Source organism: Salmo trutta, chromosome 12 (assembly GCF_901001165.1).
Source record: "Salmo trutta chromosome 12, fSalTru1.1, whole genome shotgun sequence".
NCBI lineage: Eukaryota > Metazoa > Chordata > Actinopteri > Salmoniformes > Salmonidae > Salmo > Salmo trutta.
The window spans coordinates 37,009,640-37,030,701 of record NC_042968.1 but is presented as its reverse complement, the minus strand read 5'-3'; the positions used below and the strand labels follow the sequence as shown (position 1 = coordinate 37,030,701).

At 49.5% G+C, this 21,062-nt stretch overlaps 1 protein-coding gene across 4 annotated transcripts in view; it reads left to right on the top strand.

Moving 5' to 3' along the window:
- The window catches only part of LOC115203478 (homeodomain-interacting protein kinase 3), a 75,796-nt gene extending 55,665 nt beyond the window's left edge, over positions 1-20,131 (top strand). For 2 of the 4 annotated variants that reach the window (XM_029768175.1, XM_029768173.1), the window contains exons 4-16: positions 4,331-4,450; positions 5,591-5,677; positions 7,982-8,166; positions 10,592-10,754; positions 12,660-12,783; positions 12,974-13,095; positions 13,544-13,671; positions 14,001-14,171; positions 14,260-14,580; positions 16,622-16,768; positions 17,462-17,721; positions 19,073-19,206; positions 19,314-20,131. In XM_029768175.1, coding sequence (XP_029624035.1) covers positions 4,331-4,450; positions 5,591-5,677; positions 7,982-8,166; positions 10,592-10,754; positions 12,660-12,783; positions 12,974-13,095; positions 13,544-13,671; positions 14,001-14,171; positions 14,260-14,580; positions 16,622-16,768; positions 17,462-17,721; positions 19,073-19,206; positions 19,314-19,772 — 2,421 coding nt within the window. In that variant the 3' untranslated portion in view covers positions 19,773-20,131. Of the gene's footprint in view, positions 1-4,330; positions 4,451-5,590; positions 5,678-7,981; positions 8,167-10,591; positions 10,755-12,659; positions 12,784-12,915; positions 13,096-13,543; positions 13,672-14,000; positions 14,172-14,259; positions 14,581-16,621; positions 16,769-17,461; positions 17,722-19,072; positions 19,207-19,313 lie in introns of all 4 variants that reach the window. The other 2 variants (XM_029768174.1, XM_029768176.1) reach the window with 2 other exon arrangements.
- Positions 20,132-21,062: the final 931 nt, after the last annotated feature.

The following is a 21,062-nucleotide window of genomic DNA, read 5'->3' as shown; positions in this document are numbered from 1 at the left end:
CGCCACCCAGTAGGTGGGCAGAATGGTCCCGCCACCCAGTAGGTAGGCACGGACAGAATGGTCCCGCCACCCAGTAGGTAGGCAGAATGGTCCCGCCACCCAGTAGGTAGGCAGAATGGTCCCGCCACCCAGTAGGTAGGCAGAATGGTCCCGCCACCCAGTAGGTAGGCAGATTGGTCCCGCCACCCAGTAGGTAGGCAGAATGGTCCCGCCACCCAGTAGGTAGGCAGAATGGTCCCGCCACCCAGTAGGTAGGCACAGACAGAATGGTCCGCCACCCAGTAGGTAAGCAGAATGGTCCCGCCACCCAGTAGGTAGGCACGGGCAGAATGGTCCCGCACCCAGTAGGTAGGCACGGACAATGGTCCCGCCACCCAGTAGGTAGGCAGAATGGTCCCGCCACCCAGTAGGTAGGCACGGACAGAATGGTCCCGCCACCCAGTAGGTAGGCAGAATGGTCCCGCCACCCAGTAGGTAGGCAGAATGGTCCCGCCACCCAGTAGGTAGGCAGAATGGTCCCGCCACCCAGTAGGTAGGCAGAATGGTCCCGCCACCCAGTAGGTAGGCACAGACAGAATGGTCCGCCACCCAGTAGGTAAGCAGAATGGTCCCGCCACCCAGTAGGTAGGCACGGGCAGAATGGTCCCGCACCCAGTAGGTAGGCACAGACAGAATGGTCCGCCACCCAGTAGGTAAGCAGAATGGTCCCGCCACCCATTAGGTAGGCACGGACAGAATGGTCCCGCCACCCAGTAGGTAGGCAGAATGGTCCCGCCACCCAGTAGGTAGGCAGAATGGTCCCGCCACCCAGTAGGTAGGCAGAATGGTCCCGCCACCCAGTAGTTAGGCAGAATGGTCCCGCCACCCAGTAGGTAGGCACGGACAGAATGGTCCCGCCACCCAGTAGGTAGGCAGAATGGTCCCGCCACCCAGTAGGTAGGCACGGGCAGAATGGTCCCGCACCCAGTAGGTAGGCAGAATGGTCCCGCCACCCAGTAGGTAGGCACGGGCAGAATGGTCCCGCCACCCAGTAGGTAGGCACGGACAATGGTCCCGCCACCCAGTAGGTAGGCACGGACAATGGTCCCGCCACCCAGTAGGTAGGCACGGACAATGGTCCCGCCACCCAGTAGGTAGGCACGGACAATGGTCCCGCCACCCAGTAGGTAGGCACGGACAATGGTCCCGCCACCCAGTAGGTAGGCAGAATGGTCCCGCCACCCAGTAGGTAGGCAGAATGGTCCCGCCACCCAGTAGGTAGGCAGAATGGTCCCGCCACCCAGTAGGTAGGCAGAATGGTCCCGCCACCCAGTAGGTAGGCAGAATGGTCCCGCCACCCAGTAGGTAGGCAGAATGGTCCCGCCACCCAGTAGGTAGGCACAGACAGAATGGTCCCGCCACCCGGTAGGCACAGACAGAATGGTCCCGCCACCCGGTAGGCAGAATGGTCCCGCCACCCAGTAGGTAGGCAGAATGGTCCCGCCACCCAGTAGGTAGGCACGGACAGAATGGTCCCGCCACCCAGTAGGTAAGCAGAATGGTCCCGCCACCCAGTAGGTAGGCACGGGCAGAATGGTCCCGCGCCCAGTAGGTAGAATGGTCCCGCCACCCAGTAGGTAGGCACGGGCAGAATGGTCCCGCACCCAGTAGGTAGGCAGAATGGTCCCGCCACCCAGTAGGTAGGCACGGGCAGAATGGTCCCACCACCCAGTAGGTAGGCACGGACAGAATGGGTCCGCCACCCAGTAGTTAGGCAGAATGGTCCCGCACCCAGTAGGTAGGCAGAATGGTCCCGCCACCCAGTAGGTAGGCACGGGCAGAATGGTCCCGCCACCCAGTAGGTAGGCACGGACAATGGTCCCGCCACCCAGTAGGTAGGCACGGACAGAATGGGTCCGCCACCCAGTAGGTAGGCAGAATGGTCCCGCCACCCAGTAGGTAGGCAGAATGGTCCCGCCACCCAGTAGGTAGGCAGAATGGTCCCGCCACCCAGTAGGTAGGCAGAATGGTACCGCCACCCAGTAGGTAGGCACGGACAGAATGGTCCCGCCACCCAGTAGGTAGGCAGAATTGTCCCGCTACCCAGTAGGTAGGCAGAATGGTCCCGCCACCCAGTAGGTAGGCAGAATGGTCCCGCCACCCAGTAGTTAGGCAGAATGGTCCCACCACCCAGTAGGTGGGCAGAATGGTCCCGCCACCCAGTAGGTAGGCAGAATGGTCCCGCCACCCAGTAGGTGGGCAGAATGGTCCCACCACCCAGTAGGTGGGCAGAATGGTCCCGCCACCCAGTAGGTAGGCAGAATGCTCCCGCCACCCAGTAGGTAGGCAGAATGGTCCCGCCACCCAGTAGGTAGTCAGTGTTGCGAAAACGATTATTGCACATCATATTTCTAATGTTTATTATAGAAGAATGTAGCCAGCTACATTTCCAAATATTTTTCTTGAAATTGAGCTTTATACCGGAGAAAGACTACATGGGAGGAAATGACCTGCTGGTGATCCAATGACGAGCAAATACACTCCATCTGAGTGGAGAAGTGCAACTGAAGCACGAAATGACTCCTTTTACATTCATGATTTCGAGCGAATCCTGACTGAAGCTGAGCAGAATTTACAATAAGAAGCATTTTAATTAATCTTTTCTGCGTCTCATCTTTCCCTTTCTGTGTGAAAAACGCAGAACCCTGAGTCAACACGACCCCATGCAGGCAGCGGCATATAGTCATACTCTCTCTCTCCTGCTAGGGCCCTGATCACGGACATACCCACATGTAACCGGTGTGAAATGGCTAGCTAGTTAGCGGTGGTGCACGCTAGTAGCGTTTCAATCGATGACGTCACTCGCTCTGAGTCCTTGAAGTAGTTGTTTCCTTTGCTCTGCAAGGGCCGCGGCTTTTGTGGAGCGATAGGTAACGATGCTTCGAGGGTGACTGTTGTCGATGTGTGCAGAGGGTCCCTGGTACGAGCCCAGGTAGGGAGGTAGGGAGGTGGACAGAAGCTACACTGTTACACACACACGTCAATCATTCCCAGGGTCCTCCCCTGCACACTTCAATCATTCCCAGGGTCCTCCCCTGCACACGTCAATCATTCCCAGGGACCTCCCCCGCACACTTCAATCATTCCCAGGGACCTCCCCCGCACACTTCAATCATTCCCAGGGTCCTCCCCTGCACACGTCACTCATTCCCAGGGGCCTACCCCGCACACGTCACTCATTCCCAGGGGCCTACCCCGCACACGTCACTCATTCCCAGGGGCCTACCCCGCACACGTCACTCATTCCCAGGGGCCTACCCCTAGCCCCGCCTGAATGTCAACGTCATGTATTACTACTAGGTAATGACTGTGTTCTCAGGATGTGTGAGGCTGGAGAAGGGATCAGCACCTGGGCTTGAAGGTGGGGGTCTGTGGGTATGGGAAGAGTGGGCAGTACTGGGCAGTTTACAGTGGAACAAGGCACCGCAGGAATGGAGAAGAGAACTGTGCTGGGATGTTTAGACTCTCTATGATGTTATGGTAATATTATGGGGGAGAAATGGCAATATTGAACTGTTCTTTCCCCATCTGCTACAGTCATAGCATACAGGGAATGTTCTTTCCCCCTCTGCTACGGTCATAGCATACAGGGAATGTTCTTTCTCCATCTGCTTCAGTCATAGCATACAGGGAATGTTCTTTCCCCATCTGCTACGGTCATAGCATACAGGGAATGTTCTTCCCCATCTGCTACGGTCATAGCATACAGGGAATGTTCTTGCTCCATCTGCTACGGTCATAGCATACAGGGAATGTTCTTGCTCCATCTGCTACGGTCATAGCATACAGGGAATGTTCTTTCTCCATCTGCTACGGTCATAGCATACAGGGAATGCTCTTTCTCCATCTGCTACGGTCATAGCATACAGGGAATGTTCTTTCTCCATCTGCTACGGTCATAGCATACAGGGAATGTTCTTTCTCCATCTGCTACGGTCATAGCATACAGGGAATGTTCTTACCCCATCTGCTACGGTCATAGCATGCAGGGAATGTTCTTACCCCATCTGCTACGGTCATAGCATGCAGGGAATGTTCTTTCCCCATCTGCTACGGTCATAGCATGCAGGGAATGTTCTTTCCCCATCTGCTACGGTCATAGCATGCAGGGAATGTTCTTTCCCCATCTGCTACGGTCATAGCATACAGGGAATGTTCTTACCCCATCTGCTACGGTCATAGCATACAGGGAATGTTCTTTCCTAACATATTTTTCCTTTCTTTCTCCTCCCTCTCTCTTGCTCTGTCTGTCCACGTCTTTTTATTTTTCCCTCGCTTCTTCTTTTCACAGATTCGCTACATTTCTCAGACGCAGGGTTTGCCTGGGGAGCATCTGTTGAATGTGGGGACGAAGACGGCACGGTTCTTCTGCAGGGAGTCTGACTCCCCCTACTCAGCATGGCGATTGAAGGTAAGAAGGACCCCTGAGCCCAAAATACATCTCCAGCAGAAGCCCCCCCTAGCACCCTCTATAAACCATTCCATACACTGACCCCTCTTTCGCTCCTCTCCACCAAAACACACACTCCTCCTAGCCCAGCACTGAAAACAAACCTACATATTATCTCTCACCATCACCTAACATTCTCCCTCTCAGCAAACAGTCATTACTCCCACCACCCACCAGAGAAGAAAACCCCCACACAAGCATCCTCTTTTTCACCGTTTGAACCAACTCTGGAGATAAAGGCTGAAGGGATAAACCCCCCGTCTCTTTCGTTTTCCCCGTCTCTCCCCCCGTCTCTCTCGTTCTCCCCCCGTCTCTCTCGTTCTCCCCCCCGTCTCTCCCCCCGTCTCTCCCCCCGTCTCTCCCCCCGTCTCTCCCCCTGTCTCTCTCGTTCTCCCCCCGTCTCTCTCGTTCTCCCCCCCGTCTCTCCCCCCGTCTCTTTCGTTTTCCCCGTCTCTCCCCCCGTCTCTCCCCCCGTCTCTCCCCCCGTCTCTCCCCCCGTCTCTCCCCCCGTCTCTCCCCCGTCTCTCCCCCCGTCTCTTTCGTTTTCCCCGTCTCTCCCCCCATCTCTCCCCCCGTCTCTCCCCCCGTCTCTTTCGTTTTCCCCCGTCTCTCCCCCCGTCTCTCTCGTTCTCCCCCCGTCTCTCTCGTTCTCCCCCCGTCTCACCCCCCCGTCTCTCTCGTTCTCCCCCGTCTCACCCCCCCGTCTCTCTCGTTCTCACCCCGTCTCACCCCCCGTCTCTCTCGTTCTCCCCCCGTCTCTCTCGTTCTCCCCCTGTCTCACCCCCCCGTCTCTCTCGTTCTCCCCCCGTCTCACCCCCCCGTCTCTCTCGTTCTCCCCCGTCTCACCCCCCCGTCTCTCTCGTTCTCACCCCGTCTCACCCCCCGTCTCTCTCGTTCTCCCCCCGTCTCTCTCGTTCTCCCCCTGTCTCACCCCCCGTCTCTCTCCCTCTCGTTCTCCCCCGTCTCACCCCCCGTCTCTCTCTCTCTCGTTCTCCCCCTGTCTCTCGTTCTCCCCCTGTCTCTCGTTCTCCCCCTGTCTCTCGTTCTCCCCCTGTCTCTCGTTCTCCCCCTGTCTTTCGTTCTCCCCCTGTCTCTCTCCAGTCGACTGATGAGCATGAGACCGAGACGGGGATGAAATCAAAGGAAGCAAGGAAGTACATCTTCAGCTGTTTGGATGACATAGCGCACGTAAGTCTTGTTCCACAGGATGTGGACACAATCAGCTTTTCTAACTAGACCGTGTTGATGAGTCTCGACTCAGGATGCCCATGGTGAGAGAAGATGGGGCCGTAGGTCTGAGAGAGAGGAAAAAGATAGAACATGTACGTACATCTCATTGCTGGAAAAACCCCATTCTCACATCTCTAGTCATATGCTAAGTGACATGCTAAGGTTCAGCACCCAACACTTAGTTTGAAAGTCAAGCCTCGGGTGAAACCACAGCTGGAAATTCCCTGACAATGAGATCATGGGTTGAACATTTCCCTGCTGTTGTTTTTACGAGTTGGGGGGGATTATGTAGAATGATGTAGATGGTGTGGAGACGGGGGATGATGTAGATGGTGTGGAGACGGGGGATGATGCAGATGGTGTGGAGACGGGGGATGATGCAGATGGTGTGGAGACGGGGATGATGCAGATGGTGTGGAGACGGGGGATGATGCAGATGGTGTGGAGACGGGGGATGATGTAGATGGCGTGGAGACGGGGGATGATGTAGATGGCGTGGAGACGGGGGATGGCGTGGAGACGGGAGATGACGGGGGACGTAGACGTAGACGGTGCGTAGACGGGGGATGGCGTGGAGACGGGGGATGACGGGGGAGACGTAGACGTGGAGACGGGGGGGGGTGTAGACGTGGGGGACAGACGTAGACGTGTGGAGACTGGGGGGGTAGACGTGTGGAGACGGGGGGGTAGACGTGTGGAGACGGGGGGGTAGACGTGTGGAGACGGGGGGGTAGACGTGTGGAGACGGGGGGGTTGTGGACGTGTGGAGACGGGGGGGACGTAGACGTGTGGAGACTGGGGGGACGTAGATGTGCGGACATGGGGGGGGGCGTAGACGTGTGGAGACGGGGGTGACGTAGATGTGTGGACACGGGGGGGGCATAGACGTGTGGACACAAGGGGGGGCAGACGTGTGGAGACGGGAGGGACGTAGACGTGGGGGACGGGGGGCGTAGACCTGTGGAGACGGGGGGGGGGGCGTAGACGTGTGGACACGGGGGGGTAGACGGGGGGGACGTAGACGTGGGAGACGCGGGGGGGGCATAGACTTGTGGAGACGGGGGGGCGTAGACCTGTGGAGACGACGTAGACGTGTGGAGATGATGTAGACGTGTGGACAGGGGGGATGTAGAGACGGGGGTGATGTAGCGAGATGTGGAGACGGTGGGATGTAGAGACGGGGGGATGTAGATACGGAGGGGATGCAGAGAGATGTAGAGACGGAGGGGATGCAGAGAGATGTAGAGACGGAGGGGATGCAGAGAGATGTAGAGACGGGGGGATGTAGAGAGATGTGGAGACGGGGGGGATGTAGAGAGATGTGGAGACGGGGGGGATGTGGAGAGATGTGGAGACGGGGGTGATGTAGAGAGATGTGGAGACGGGGGTGATGTAGAGAGATGTGGAGACGGGGGTGATGTAGAGAGATGTGGAGACGGGGGTGATGTAGAGAGATGTAGAGACGGGGGGGATGTAGAGACGGGGGGATGTAGAATGCTGTAGAGATGGGGGTGATGTAGAGACGGGGGGGATGTAGAGCGATGTAGATATATAGAGACGGGGGTGATGTAGAATGCTGTAGAGATGGGGGTGATGTAGAGACGGGGGTGATGTAGAGACGGGGATGTAGAATGCTGTAGAGACGGGGGTATGTAGAGACGGGGATGTAGATATGTAGAGACGGGGGTGATGTAGAATGCTGTAGAGACGGGGGTGATGTAGAGACGGGGGGATGTAGAGACGGGGATGTAGATATGTAGAGACGGGGGTGATGTAGAATGCTGTAGAGACGGGGGTGATGTAGAGACGGGGGGATGTAGATATGTAGAGACGGGGGGGATGTAGATATGTAGAGACGGGGGTGATGTAGAATGCTGTAGAGACGGGGGGATGTAGATATGTAGAGACGGGGGGATGTAGATATGTAGAGACGGGGGTGATGTAGAATGCTGTAGAGACGGGGGGATGTAGATATGTAGAGACGGGGGTGATGTAGAATGCTGTAGATATGAAAAATGCCTCATCGTTCTCAAGTTCCACTTATCACAATGGTTGGTTTGATGTTTTTACTTTTGATATTTTTAACATAGGAAACGATTATTCCAGCTTAGCATAGTGACTGTTTATACTGTTTGTCCCCTTAACCAAGTCTCCCTTGACTTGTAAAGCTGGTTTAAAACTTCCTGAGGCTCCAGATGAAATACACAAAAGTTGGGACAGATGACTAGTTCTCCTGAGCCCTGACCTGCCTCTCTCTCCCAGGTCAACTTGGTGATGAATCTGGAAGGTAGTGACCTGTTGGCAGAGAAGGTGGACCGAAGAGAGTTTGTAGGCCTGCTGAAGAGGATGTTGTGGATCGATGCGGAGAAGAGGATCGCCCCCGTTGAGGCGCTCAGCCACTCCTTTATGTCCATGCAACACCTACTTGACTTCCCCCATAGCAACCAGTGAGTTTACCCCACTGGCTTTCAGGCGGGTTGACCTTTTCGTAGAGAAGAGACTAGAGGTCGACCGATTATGATTTTTCAACGCCGATACCGATTATTGGAGGACCAAACAAAGCAGATACCGATTAATCCGCCATTTTTTTGTGTTTTTTTATTGTATTTATTTATTTATTTGTAATAATGACAATTACAACAATACTGAATGAACACTTATTTTAACTTAATATAATACATCAATAAAATCAATTTAGCCTCAAATAAATAATGAAACATGTTCAATTTGGTTTAAATAATGCAAAAACAAAGTGTTGGAGAAGAAAGTAAAAGTGCAATATGTGCCATGTAAGAAAGCTAACGTTTAAGTGCCTTGCTCAGAACATGGGAACATATGAAAGCTGGTGGTTCCTTTTAACATGAGTCTTCAATATTCCCATGTAAGAAGTTTTAGGTTGTAGTTATTATAGGAATAATAGGACTATTTCTCTCTATACGATTTGTATTTCACATACCTTTGACTATTGGATGTTCTTATAGGCACTTTAGTATTGCCAGTGTAACAGTATGGCTTACGTCCCTGTCCTCGCTCCTACCTGGGCTCGAACCAGGAACACATCGACAACAGCCACCCTCGAAGCAGCGTTACCCATGTAGAGCAAGGGGAACTACTACTGCAAGTCTCAGAGCGAGTGACGTTGAAACGCTATTAGTGCGCACCCCGCTAACTAGCTAGCCATTTCACATCGGTTACACCAGCCTAATCTCGGGAGTTGACAGGCTTGAAGTCATAAACAGCGCAATGCTTGAAGAATTGCGAAGGGCTGCTGGCGAAATGCACGAAAGTGCTGTTTGAATGAATGCTTACGAGCATGCTGGTGCCTACCACCGCTCAGTCAGACTGCTCTATCAAATATCAAATCATAGACTTAATTATAACATAATAACACACAGAAATACAAGCCTTAGGTCATTAATATGGTCGAATCCGGAAACTATCATCTCGAAAACAAAACGTTTATTCTTTCAGTGAAATACGGAACAGTTCCGTATTTTATCTAATGGGTGACATCCCTAAGTCTAAATATTGCTGTTACATTGCACAACCTTCAATGCTCAGTTGGTAGAGCATGGTGTTTGCAATGGTGTTTGCAATGCCAGGGTTGTGGGTTCGATTCCCACGGGGGGCCAGTAAGGGGAAAAAAAATTATGAAATTAATTGAAATGTATGCATTCACTACTGTAAGTCGCTCTGGATAAGAGCGTCTGCTAAATGACTAAAATGTAAATGTAAAAATAATAATGTAAAATTCTGGCAAATTAGTTCGCAACGAGCCAGGCGGCCCAAACTGTTGCATATACCCTGACTCTGCGTGCAATGAACGCAAGAGAAGTGACACAATTTCACCTCGTTAATATTGCCTGCTAACCTGGATTTATTTTAGCTAAATATGCTGGTTTAAAAATATATACTTCTGTGTATTGATTTTAAGAAAGGCATTGATGTTTATGGTTAGGTACAGTCGTGCAACGATTGTGCTTTTTCGCAAATGCGCTTTTGTTAAATCATCCCCCGTTTGGCAAAGTTAGCTGTCTTTGTTAGGAAGAAATAGTCTTCACACAGTTCGCAACCAGCAAGGCGGCCAAAACTGCTGCATATACCCTGACTCTGTTGCAAGAGGTGACACATTTTCCCTAGTTAAAAGAAATTCATGTTAGCAGGCATTATTAACTAAATATGCAGGTTTAAAAATATATACTTGTGTATTGATTTTAAGAAAGACATTGATGTTTATGGTTAGGTACACGTTGAAGCAACGACAGTCCTTTTTCGCAAATGCGCACCGCATCGATTATATGCAACGCAGGACAGGCTAGATAAACTAGTAATATCATCAACCATGTGTAGTTAAGTAGTGATTATGATTGATTGATTGTTTTAATAAGATAAGTTTAATGCTAGCTAGCAACTTACCTTGGCTTCTTACTGCATTCGCGTAACAGGCAGGCTCCTCGTGGAGTGCAATGTAAAGCAGGTGGTTAGAGCGTTGGACTATTAAGGTTGCAAGATTGAATCCCCGAGCTGACAAGGTAAAATCTGTCATTCTGCCCCTGAACAAGGCAGTTAACCCACCGTTCCTAGGCCGTCATTGAAAATAAGAATGTGTTCTTAGCTGATTTGCCTAGTTAAATAAAGGTGTAAAAAAAAATATATATATATATAAATATAAATATATAAATGAAAAAAACGTGTCCAAAAATACCGATTTACCCATTATGAAAACTTGAAATCGGCCATTCCGATTAATCGGTCGTCCTCTAGAAGAGACATGGTGAAACATGTAGTTATTTGTAAAAGGAGGACAAGCATAAAGGCCTGGTGTACTGTGATGAAAAGAACTCCAACCCCCTCCTTTCCTCTCTCCATCAGTGTCAAATCATGTTTCCACATCATGGACGTAACCCGGTCTCGTCCCGGTCCTTATGACACACTCAACCGGAACAAAGCCCCCTTCATCAGACCGGTGACCACGACCACCACCACAGTTAACCTGACTGGGCCCTTCAGCAAGATGGCCGCCATCCACAACCAAGTAAGCAGGAGGGAAACATTTCCATATGTTGGGCTATACGTTTATATGAACAGATGGCTATATGACAATGTACCACTGCTAGAGCTGTTAGACTGTATATTACATGTGAATGGAGATAGTTTTATCAGACAAGGTCTTCCATTTGAGAAACAGCTAGACCAAGGTGTGTCTTCCCCTGACCCAGACCTCCAGATGGTAAGATGGATGACATGGGGCTTTATCGTCCCCCTCATCCTCACGTGGAACTGTAGCCGTTCACCTTCGAGGTCGTGGCAACGCCAGGACATTACGTAGGCTATGTCATGGCGACAGCGCGGGTGCGTTGTGTTGCTGAGGGGAGAGATGGTTGAAGTTTGGAGCCATCTGATCCTATTAGATAGATGGCTTCAACTGGCCTCATACTGTCATGTTTCACTTTGTTATTCTAAATACCAACCAGCTGTTTCTGGAAATACAAGTCAATCTTTGTCAATACATTAGAAGTCCATTCTCATATCAACTGTTGGTACAATGTGAAGGTGATGGCGTCTGAACCTCATATACCACAAGCACAAATTTAAGCCCAATTGAATCAAGTTGATATATCGACACATCCTTAATTCTTGTGCATTTGTGTTCAGTATTTACCCTTGTGGGGGGGGGACTGAATGGGTGGTCTCTAGTAAAGCCTTGCATGTGTAAAACGCATCCGCTCTGATGTAGGTGAACTTTGATTCGTTCCAGTTACAGGAAGTATTTGGTGGATAAATGCACCAGATCTCCCAGTATTCACCTCTCAAAGAGTGCTTTGTGTTGACTGTCATGTGTATGGGGGGGCTGGTCCCTATTCTGTGTGGACTTTTTGATTGGACTTTCCAGACCTTTGATCATGTTGGATTCAGCCCTGGTCTAATTCCCTGGATTCAATATTGTAGGCCGGGCACAAGAGGTCAGAGCAGTGACCTCTGAACCATAGGCACCGGCTTCTGCTCTGTTCTTTGTTTATTCATAAAGTGTCTGAGTAGGACTGCTGATCTAGGATCAGTTTTGTCTTTTAAATTATTTAATAATACGATTATATTGACAGATCCTAGATCAGTACTCTTACTCTATGCTTGGTGCGTAGGCCCCTGCTGTTTGGCTCAGACTCCAGACAGGCAGGTCGCCATCTACTGGGGATGTGAGGCTAATGCGGATTATATGTTGGAATCTGCTACAAGACTTAGTCGGGCGTTTTTAGTTATGTAGAGTTAAAGTTGTGGTATTTTTTTTCTTATCTCAGAAACACTTTCTTTATGAAAAATAGGCCTTGAGGCCACAATTCCCCTTATAAGTTGTGCTGATGAAAAAATCCCTGTCCATAGACAGTCTATGTGTTGATCTAACACATTAGTTTCTGTAGTAGATGTCTGGGTACTCATGTCTCTGTGTTGATGTAATACATTAGTTTCTGTAGTAGATGTCTGGGTACTCATGTCTCTGTGTTGATGTAATACATTCGTTTCTGTAGTAGATGTCTGGGTACTCATGTCTCTGTGTTGATGTAATACATTAGTTTCTGTAGTAGATGTCTGGGTACTCATGTCTATGTGTTGATCTAACACATTAGTTTCTGTAGTAGATGTCTGGGTACTCATGTCTATGTGTTGATCTAACACATTAGTTTCTGTAGTAGATGTCTGGGTACTCATGTCTCTGTGTTGATGTAATACATTAGTTTCTGTAGTAGATGTCTGGGTACTCATGTCTCTGTGTTGATCTAACACATTAGTTTCTGTAGTAGATGTCTGGGTACTCATGTCTCTGTGTTGATCTAACACATTTGTTTCTGTAGTAGATGTCTGGGTACTCATGTCTCTGTGTTGATCTAACACATTTGTTTCTGTAGTAGATGTCAGGGTGCTCATGTCTCTGTGTTGTCTTCAGGCTTTAGCCCCCTCGGCCCCCTCAGTGATGCACCCTGGGATACCGCTCCAAACAGGAAATGGCCAGTTTGGCTGCAGCGACTCATTTCAACAGGCACTCATCCTGTGCCCCCCAACGATGCAGGGTATGACTTCTTAATCTTCTCTCTTTCTCCCCCCCCTCTCTCTTTCTCCTCCCATCCTCCCTCTTCTATCTCTTTCTCCTCCATCCTCTCTCTTCTCTCTCTTTCCTCCCTCCTTTCCATCCACCTCTATAGCAAAATCTACTGACTTGGACTTACTGTGGAACACATGTTTCCCTTTCCGGTCCTCCAGGAATCCCCACTAACGCGGCCAAGCCACAGGGCTACTCCGTACGCATGGAGACTGCTATGCCTCTGGTCACCCAAGCTCCCTCCATTCAGCCCCTACAGATCAGACCTGGGCTCATCACACAGGTAACGAGAAGAGAGGGGGGAGCGGGAGAGAGAGAAAGTCCCTAGTATTCAGGCTAGTTGTGATTGAGTGATTCAGACCAACAGAGAAACTGACAGTGATGGAGAATCAGCAAGACACAGCCTGGATGCATTTGTGCTGGGGATGTTTTGAATGTATTCAACTGAAATGTGTCTTCCGCATTTAACCCAACCCCTCTGAATCAGAGAGGTGGGGGGGCTGCTATAATTGTCATCCATGTCTCCAGCGCCCGGGGAACAGTGGGTTAACTGCCTTGCTCAGGGGCAGAAAGAAAGATTTTTACCTTGTCAGCTCGGGGATTTGATCCAGCAATCTTTCGGTTACTGGCCCAACGCTCTAACCACTAGGCTACCTGCCGCCCTATACAACTGAATGAATAAGTTTAGATAGCTATAGAAACCATGGAAACGGTGTTCCTCTCCCTTGCAGCAGACCTGGTCTAACTGCCCCCAGCAGATCCTGGTGCCCGCCTGGCAGCAGGTGACTCCAATGGCACCCCCACCAGCCACCATGGCGTCCGACCCTGTGGCAGGTCCACAGAGACTGGGAGAATGGGGGTGAGTGTTATCTGTCAGCTGTTGACTGTCTGTGCTCTTTAGAGACTGTCAGTGACTAATTTGTTTTTTCCCCCGTAAGGAGCCAATAGGGAAGCTCCAAATGAATTTCTTGAAACTGCATTGTCTATCAGTCTGTTTTGTTGCTATGCTCTACCCTTGACAAAGACTTCTCTGAGAATATTGGACACAGTGTGATGGCTGTCTGTCATACTGATGGAGAATGAGTCACATGCCTCTCCTTTGAAGCAAGCAAGCGAGTGAGATCAGTCAGTTAAGTCTCTAATATAGCTAATAACCTTTAGCTCGTTACCCCGTCTTCTCATTTGCAGGAAAGTGCGTCCCCATGGCAACCATTACAGCTCTATGATGCCCCACCACCATCAGCCGCTCTTAACCAACCAGATGACCATGTCTGCCCACCAGCCAATCAGCATAGGCATCGCACACGTGGTGTGGCCACAGCCCTCTGCTAACAAGAGAAACAAGCCCTGCTTTAACAGGTAAACACACGCGCGCTCATGCACGTACGCACGCGCGCACACACAATCTGATCATAAAATCCCCTTCCTGTCATTTATTTCTCCCTAGAGGCAACAATTTCACCTACAACACCAACACCCAAAACTCAGCATGCCAGTCCCCAAAGATGGCCGACACCGCGAGGAATGTCCCAGAGGAGAGATTCCCGGAGGCGGGGCGAGCTGTACAGCCGGAACCTGAACCGGCGCAGGAGGAGGAGTCTAGCTGCTGTAAGGCAGGTTCAGACTCCGAAGAGCAGTCTGTCTCTTATAAGCAGCGGCAGGCCATGGTGATGTCTGATCTGGCCAGCCCCACTGTCACTGTCATTAGTATCAGCAGTGATGAGGAAGAGGAGGAGGAAGCGAGAACACGGAGACACTCACTGGGGGAGTAAGTAATTATCTCAAGCTACTCCAAAATCGGTCTTTTCAAATATCCACTACAGTCCAGAATCGGTCTCTTCAAATATCCACTACAGTCCAGAATCGGTTTCTTCAAATATCCACTACAGTCCAAAATCGGTCTCTTCAAATATCCACTGCAGTCCAGAATCGGTCTCTTCAAATATCCACTGCAGTCCAGAATCGGTCTCTTCAAATATCCACTGCAGTCCAAAATCGGTCTCTTCAAATATCCACTGCAGTCCAAAATCGGTCTCTTCAAATATCCAAGTCATTATCGCCTCAAACTCTGTATGTACAGTTGAAGTCGGAAGTTTACATACACCTCAGCCAAATACATTTAATGTCCGTTTTTTATAATTCCTGACATTTAATCCTAGTAAAAATTCCCTGTTTTAGGTCAGTTAGGATCACCACTTTATTTTAAGAATGTGAAATGTCAGAAGAATAGTTGAGAGAATGATTTATTTCACCTTTTATTTCTTTCATCACATTCCCAGTGGGTCAGAAGTTTACATACACTCAATTAGTATTTGATAGCATTGCCTTTAAATTGGGTCAAACGTTTCGGGTAGCCTTCCACAAGCTTCCCACAATAAGTTGGGTGAATTTTGGCCCATTCCTCCTGACAGAGCTGGTGTAACTGAGTCAGGTTTGTAGGCCTCCTTGCTCGCACACACTTTTTCAGTTCTGCCCACAAATTTTCTGTAGGATTGAGGTCAGGGCTTTGTGATGGCCACTCCAATACCTTGACTTTGTTGTCCTTAAGCCATTTTGCACCAACTTTGGAAGTATGCTTGGGATCATTGTCCATTTGGAAGACCCATTTGCGACCAAGCTTTAACTTCCTGACTGATGTCTTGAGATGTTGCTTCAATATATCCACATATTTTTCTTGCCTCATGATGCCATCTATTTTGTGAAGTGCACCAGTCCCTCCAACAGCAAAGCACCCCACAACAGGATGCTGCCACCCCCGTGCTTCACGGTTGGGATGGTGTTCTTCGGCTTGCAAGCCTCTCCCTTTCTCCTCCAAACATAACAATGGTCATTATGGCCAAACAGTTCTATTTCTTTTTCATCAGACCAGAGGACATTTCTCCAAAAAGTACGTTCTTTGTTCCCATGTGCAGTTGCAAACCATAGTCTGTTTTTTTTTTTATGGAGGTTTTCGAGCAGTGGCTTCTTCCTTGCTGAGCGGCGTTTCAGGTTACGTCGATATAGGACTCGTTTTACCGTGGATATAGATACCTTTGTACCTGTTTCCATCTTCATAAGGTCCTTTGCTGTTGTTCTTGGATTGATTTTCACATTTCGCACCAAGGTACGTTCATCTCTAGGAGACAAAATGCGTCTCCCTCCTGAGAGGTTTGACAGCTGTGTGGTCCCATGGTGTTTATACTTGCGTACTATTGTTTGTACAGATGAACATGGTACCTCCAGATGTTTTTTTTCTGGGGTCTTGGCTGATTTCTTTTGATTCCCCATGATGTCAAGCAAAGAGGCACAGAGTTTGAAGGTAGGCCTTGTAATACATCCACAGGTACACCTCCAATTGACTAAAATGATGTCAGTTAGCCTATTAGAAGCTTCTAAAGCCATGACATCATTTTCTGGAATTTTCCAAGCTCTTTAAAGGCACAGTCAACTTAGTGTATGTGAACTTCTGACCCACTGGAATTGTGATACAGTGAATTATAAGTGAAATAATCTGTCTGTAAACTATTTTTGGAATAATGACTTGTGTCATGCACAAAGTAGATAGGACATCTACTTTGTGCATGACAAGTCATTTTTCCAACAATTGTTGGAACCGACTTTTCCAACATTTTTCCAACCGACTTGCCAAAACTATAGTTTGTTAACAAGAAATTTGTGGAGTGGTTGAAAAACGAGTTTTAATGACTCCAACCTAAGTGTATGTAAACTTCCGACTTCAACTTGTAACTAAAACCCTCTCTTCTCCCCTTCCCCCCCTCTTTCCATTTCTCTTTCTCTCCCCCTCCCTCTCTCTCTCCCCCTCCCCCCAGGTGTAAGGGCAGTGCTGAGTGTGAGGCGTGTCAGAGCACAGTGAGTATGGAGAGAGTATGTTCCCTCAGCAGTCCAGACAGCACCCTCAGCACCAGCTCCTCTGCCTCAGCCCAGTCCAGCACCTCGCCCTGCAAACGCCCCAACAGGTATGACCCAATGACAACAGCCACACACACACACATACATGTTGGGCCTTAACCTAAATGTTGCACCTACACCTGTCATACAGTGTGATTGCTCCGGTCTGTAATAGTATAGAATGTATACTGTCTGAGTGTGATTGATCTGGTCTGTTACAGTATAGAATGTATATTGTACGAGTGTGATTGATCTGGTCTGTTACAGTATAGAATGTATACTCTGAGCGTGATTGGTCTGTTACAGTACAGAATGTATACTCTCTGAGCGTGATTGCTCTGGTCTGTTACATTACAGAATGTATACTCTCTGAGCGTGATTGCTCTGGTCTGTTACAGTACAGAATGTATACTCTCTGAGCGTGATTGGTCTGTTACAGTACAGAATGTATACTGTCTGAGTGTGATTGCTCTGGTCTGTTACAGTATAGAATGTATACTCTCTGAGCGTGATTGATCTGGTCTGTTACAGTACAGAATGTATACTGTCTGAGTGTGATTGATCTGGTCTGTTACAGTATAGAATGTATACTGTCTGAGTGTGATTGATCTGGTCTGTTACAGTATAGAATGTATACTGTCTGAGTGTGATAGATCTGGTCTGTTACAGTATAGAATGTATACTGTCTGAGTGTGATTGCTCTGGTCTGTTACAGTATACAATGTATACTCTCTGAGTGTGATTGCTCTGGTCTGTTACAGTATGTCAGATGACGAGCAGGAGAGCGGTTGTGACATTGTAGACGGCTCGCCTTCCTCCGACTCCTCTGGCCCTAGCAACAGCCCCTTCACCGAACGACGCTACATCGCCGACGCCAACCAGAACCGCGGGCCCCGTGTGGCGTGCGTCGCCCCAGTAACGGAGCCCAGAAAGCCACCGGTGCGCACCATGGTGGTGCCGCCCATGAGGGTGCAGAATAACAACCCCCGCCCACACATCAACGAGACGCTAGGCAACACCAGTAAGCATCTAACACACACACACACACACCGGACACCTGAATTCACCCACAGGAAACAGACACCCGGCTGATTCACCCTAGACGTACACTTGACACACCTAGTTCACACAGCCCTATGGTTGAACAAACAGGTTCAGTAGTCATGAACAGGTGGCCACAGTTCTCTCATCATAGGTAACCACAACACACACCTAGCCCAGGGCAGACAGGGCAACAGATAACACAGCAGGTTACATGTACAGTACACACTGGAACCTGGAACCCAGTGACACAACAGTAGCCTTAATCTGTCAGGATTGTCAGTGATCAGACACACACGGACACAGGGCTAACAGGGTCACTGCTGATGATGTCTGCTCCACAGGTCACATGGTGTGGGATTACTCCTCGTTTATAGGGCACAGAGGTACTCGCAGGTGATTATGGCTGCAGCCCTGACCTCTCACCTCAGACCTCTTGGCTTCAGCCTCTGGAGTGGACGTGTGTTTCCTGTAGACTGTACTCTGGTTGCAGCTGGCTTCTTGTTGACAGCCCTTTCTTTGAATCTATCCTTTATTCTACCTGTGTGGATCTGGAGCTTATGAAGCTACGTATGACAGGCGTAACATCCCCTGGAACGCTTTACAGCCTGACTTAGGCCTTCATAGACATGGATGACAACCAGACACGCACACATGCGCCACATCGTGTTCGCTGGCTGTCATGAACACTTAGATGTTTACGAATGCGTTCGTGGGGTGTTACCGAGGGGTTATGTATGTCATAAGTAGGCTTCATAACAGCTGTGGTCTTCTCCCTCTGTTCCTGGGGCTGGGCTTTTTTAAGGTCCCTGTTTATAGATCATTTATAAATCCTCAGTGAAAATCGCACTGTCTCCTATGGCCTCTCATGTCCCAGCCAGGTCCCTCCCATAGCTGACATTCAGAAACACTCCCCAGCTAAAGCCCACAGAAAAGGCCACAACTTGCTATTCTAGTGCTACTAGGGGGGTATTAATAGCCAATGGTATGACCCCCACTATGAATACGAACCAGCTTACTTACCCATTTGGCTTCCATCCCTTCACAAGATCCCAGATCAGTTCTAGTCTATTTCTAAACATCCACATGATGCTTGGGGAACAGATGGCACTTGTTAAAGAGCTGTGTTTGGTCAAAACCAGTGGAAGTCAGTGATGAGCATGTCACACTGGCTGATGGGTATTACAGTCAGGGTTTAACTCTACTGTCTGTCTCTGTGGGTTGATGCTGCTGCCATCATGATGTGTCTGTGTTTAAACTCATCCCTCTCTTTCATTTCCTCTCTACCTCCCTCCCCCCTCTCTCTGTCTCGGTCTCTCTCTTCCCTCCAGTCTTAGAGTCTTTCCAGTTCAAAGGGCGAGGTATCCCGGGGCGTCAACCACACCACTCCATCCCCCTCCTCAACCGGCCACAGAAGATCACTGCATTCCAGCCCCAGCAACAGCAGCCCATGGGCTTTGGACAGGTCAACACACACACACACACACACACACACACACACACACACACACACACACACACAGGTGTAATATGTGTATGATACCTAACCACCCCTTTTCTCTTCATTTCCAGCTCCAGCATTACGGCTCCTGCCACCAGGAATGGAATGGAAACTATACCCACCGGCGCCCGCAGGCCTACATCCCCCCCACTATGCATGGGCACTCCTTTACCCTACCCCACGGCAGCCCCAACCACACTACAGGTCCCCGCCATCACCCGCACAGCCAGCATACCCTTCTGTCCTACCCCCCCCCTGGGCCCCTGGTCACAGCAGCCCCTGTGGCCCACATCCTGGCCTCCCCTGGGGCCTCGCGGCCCGTCCTGCAGCCCGCCTACAGCATCTCTCACCCAGGCGGTATCGTCCACCAGGTCACTGTGGGCATCAACCCCCGGCTGCTGCCCTCGCCCACCATCCACCCCCAGGGCCAGTTCAAGGCCCTCTTCCCCCCGCACCCCTACATGGCCTCGCCCGCCTACGCCACCTTCCCCCTCAGCCCCACCAAACTCAACCAGTACCCCTACATCTGACAGGGTCCCGGAGCCGCCCGCCCCCCAGATGCACCTTGTGCCCCCCGGGGGCCAGGCGAGCAGGAGGAGGGGCCTTCTCAGAATACACAACAAACAACCACAACATGGTTTTCATGTCCAGAGCCATGGCACAACCACAGAGAAACAAGCTATTTTTATGAATCATGTGGACTTGGGTGCAATTGAACTATGAGCTATAAAAAATCAAATCAAAAAGTTTGGGTGGAGGATGAGGGGAGGGGGGCAAGGAAGGACGGACGGATGGAATGAATGTAAGTAGATAAGTAACTCACTCTCAATGTGTTTTGCACATTTAATATACCTTCACATTAGCTCTTCTACCAATACTCCTCAAAAAACAGGTGACTAATCGGGTGGCGTTGCTAGGTCAGACGTGGCACCCCCTTATCCCAGCTATTTTTCTATATTGCCTTCTGAACGTGTACAAGACACATCCACATTTGTAAAGCCATTCAGTCTCTAGTTCGATAGGCCGACAGATGCACATGTTGTCCACGGTGTGTGTCGTACCGCGTTTGAAGTATTTGTACCTTTTCTCAGTGTCTTTGGTGTTTTAAAAATGTGGAGTCACTTAACCGATTTAAAGTAGGGTTGTTGCTCCTCACGCTGCATGTGATCTTGCATGAGCAGATCCAAATGTAAACAGGAAGTTGATACGTTAGACATCGCTCTTGTTGTTGGCGTCCTGAGACTCGCTGCATCGTATACTTGTCCCCAGCCATAGTGCCTTATATATTTGAGGTGGTTAATGTTACTACTTATATATAAATATATCCATGAATATTTTAATGTACTGGACTGCAGCACTTGAAGGTCCTACCAGTCCATGCATCCTGTGTGTGTGGATATATATCCATGCACAGCCTGCATGGACGTGAGGTATCGCGGATAGCGATGCTTATAGTTTGGATTCAGTGTATATTTCAGTGTGTAGTGAGTTACTCTTTTGTTCCTTAAAGAAGGACGGCATGCTTTGCTGTAGCAAATGCTCGCTGGTCCGTTTTTAAATGTTCCTTTTTTGTCGTCCCCCCCCGAATGAACTAGTGTACAAAGAGCAAGCATTGAATATTTGCTTAATATTTCATAATCAATTTCTATTTAGTGAAACTCTTACTACTAACAGTATTTGTACTGTTCGATGAAACTGCAATACAATCTCTAAATAGGTGTTGATTTTTATTTTTTTGTCTTTGTATTTAAAAAAATGTTGTTTGAGTGGGTTTTTCTTTTTTCTAGCTGTGTTACAAGTGTGGTGGGCATGGCTTTGAC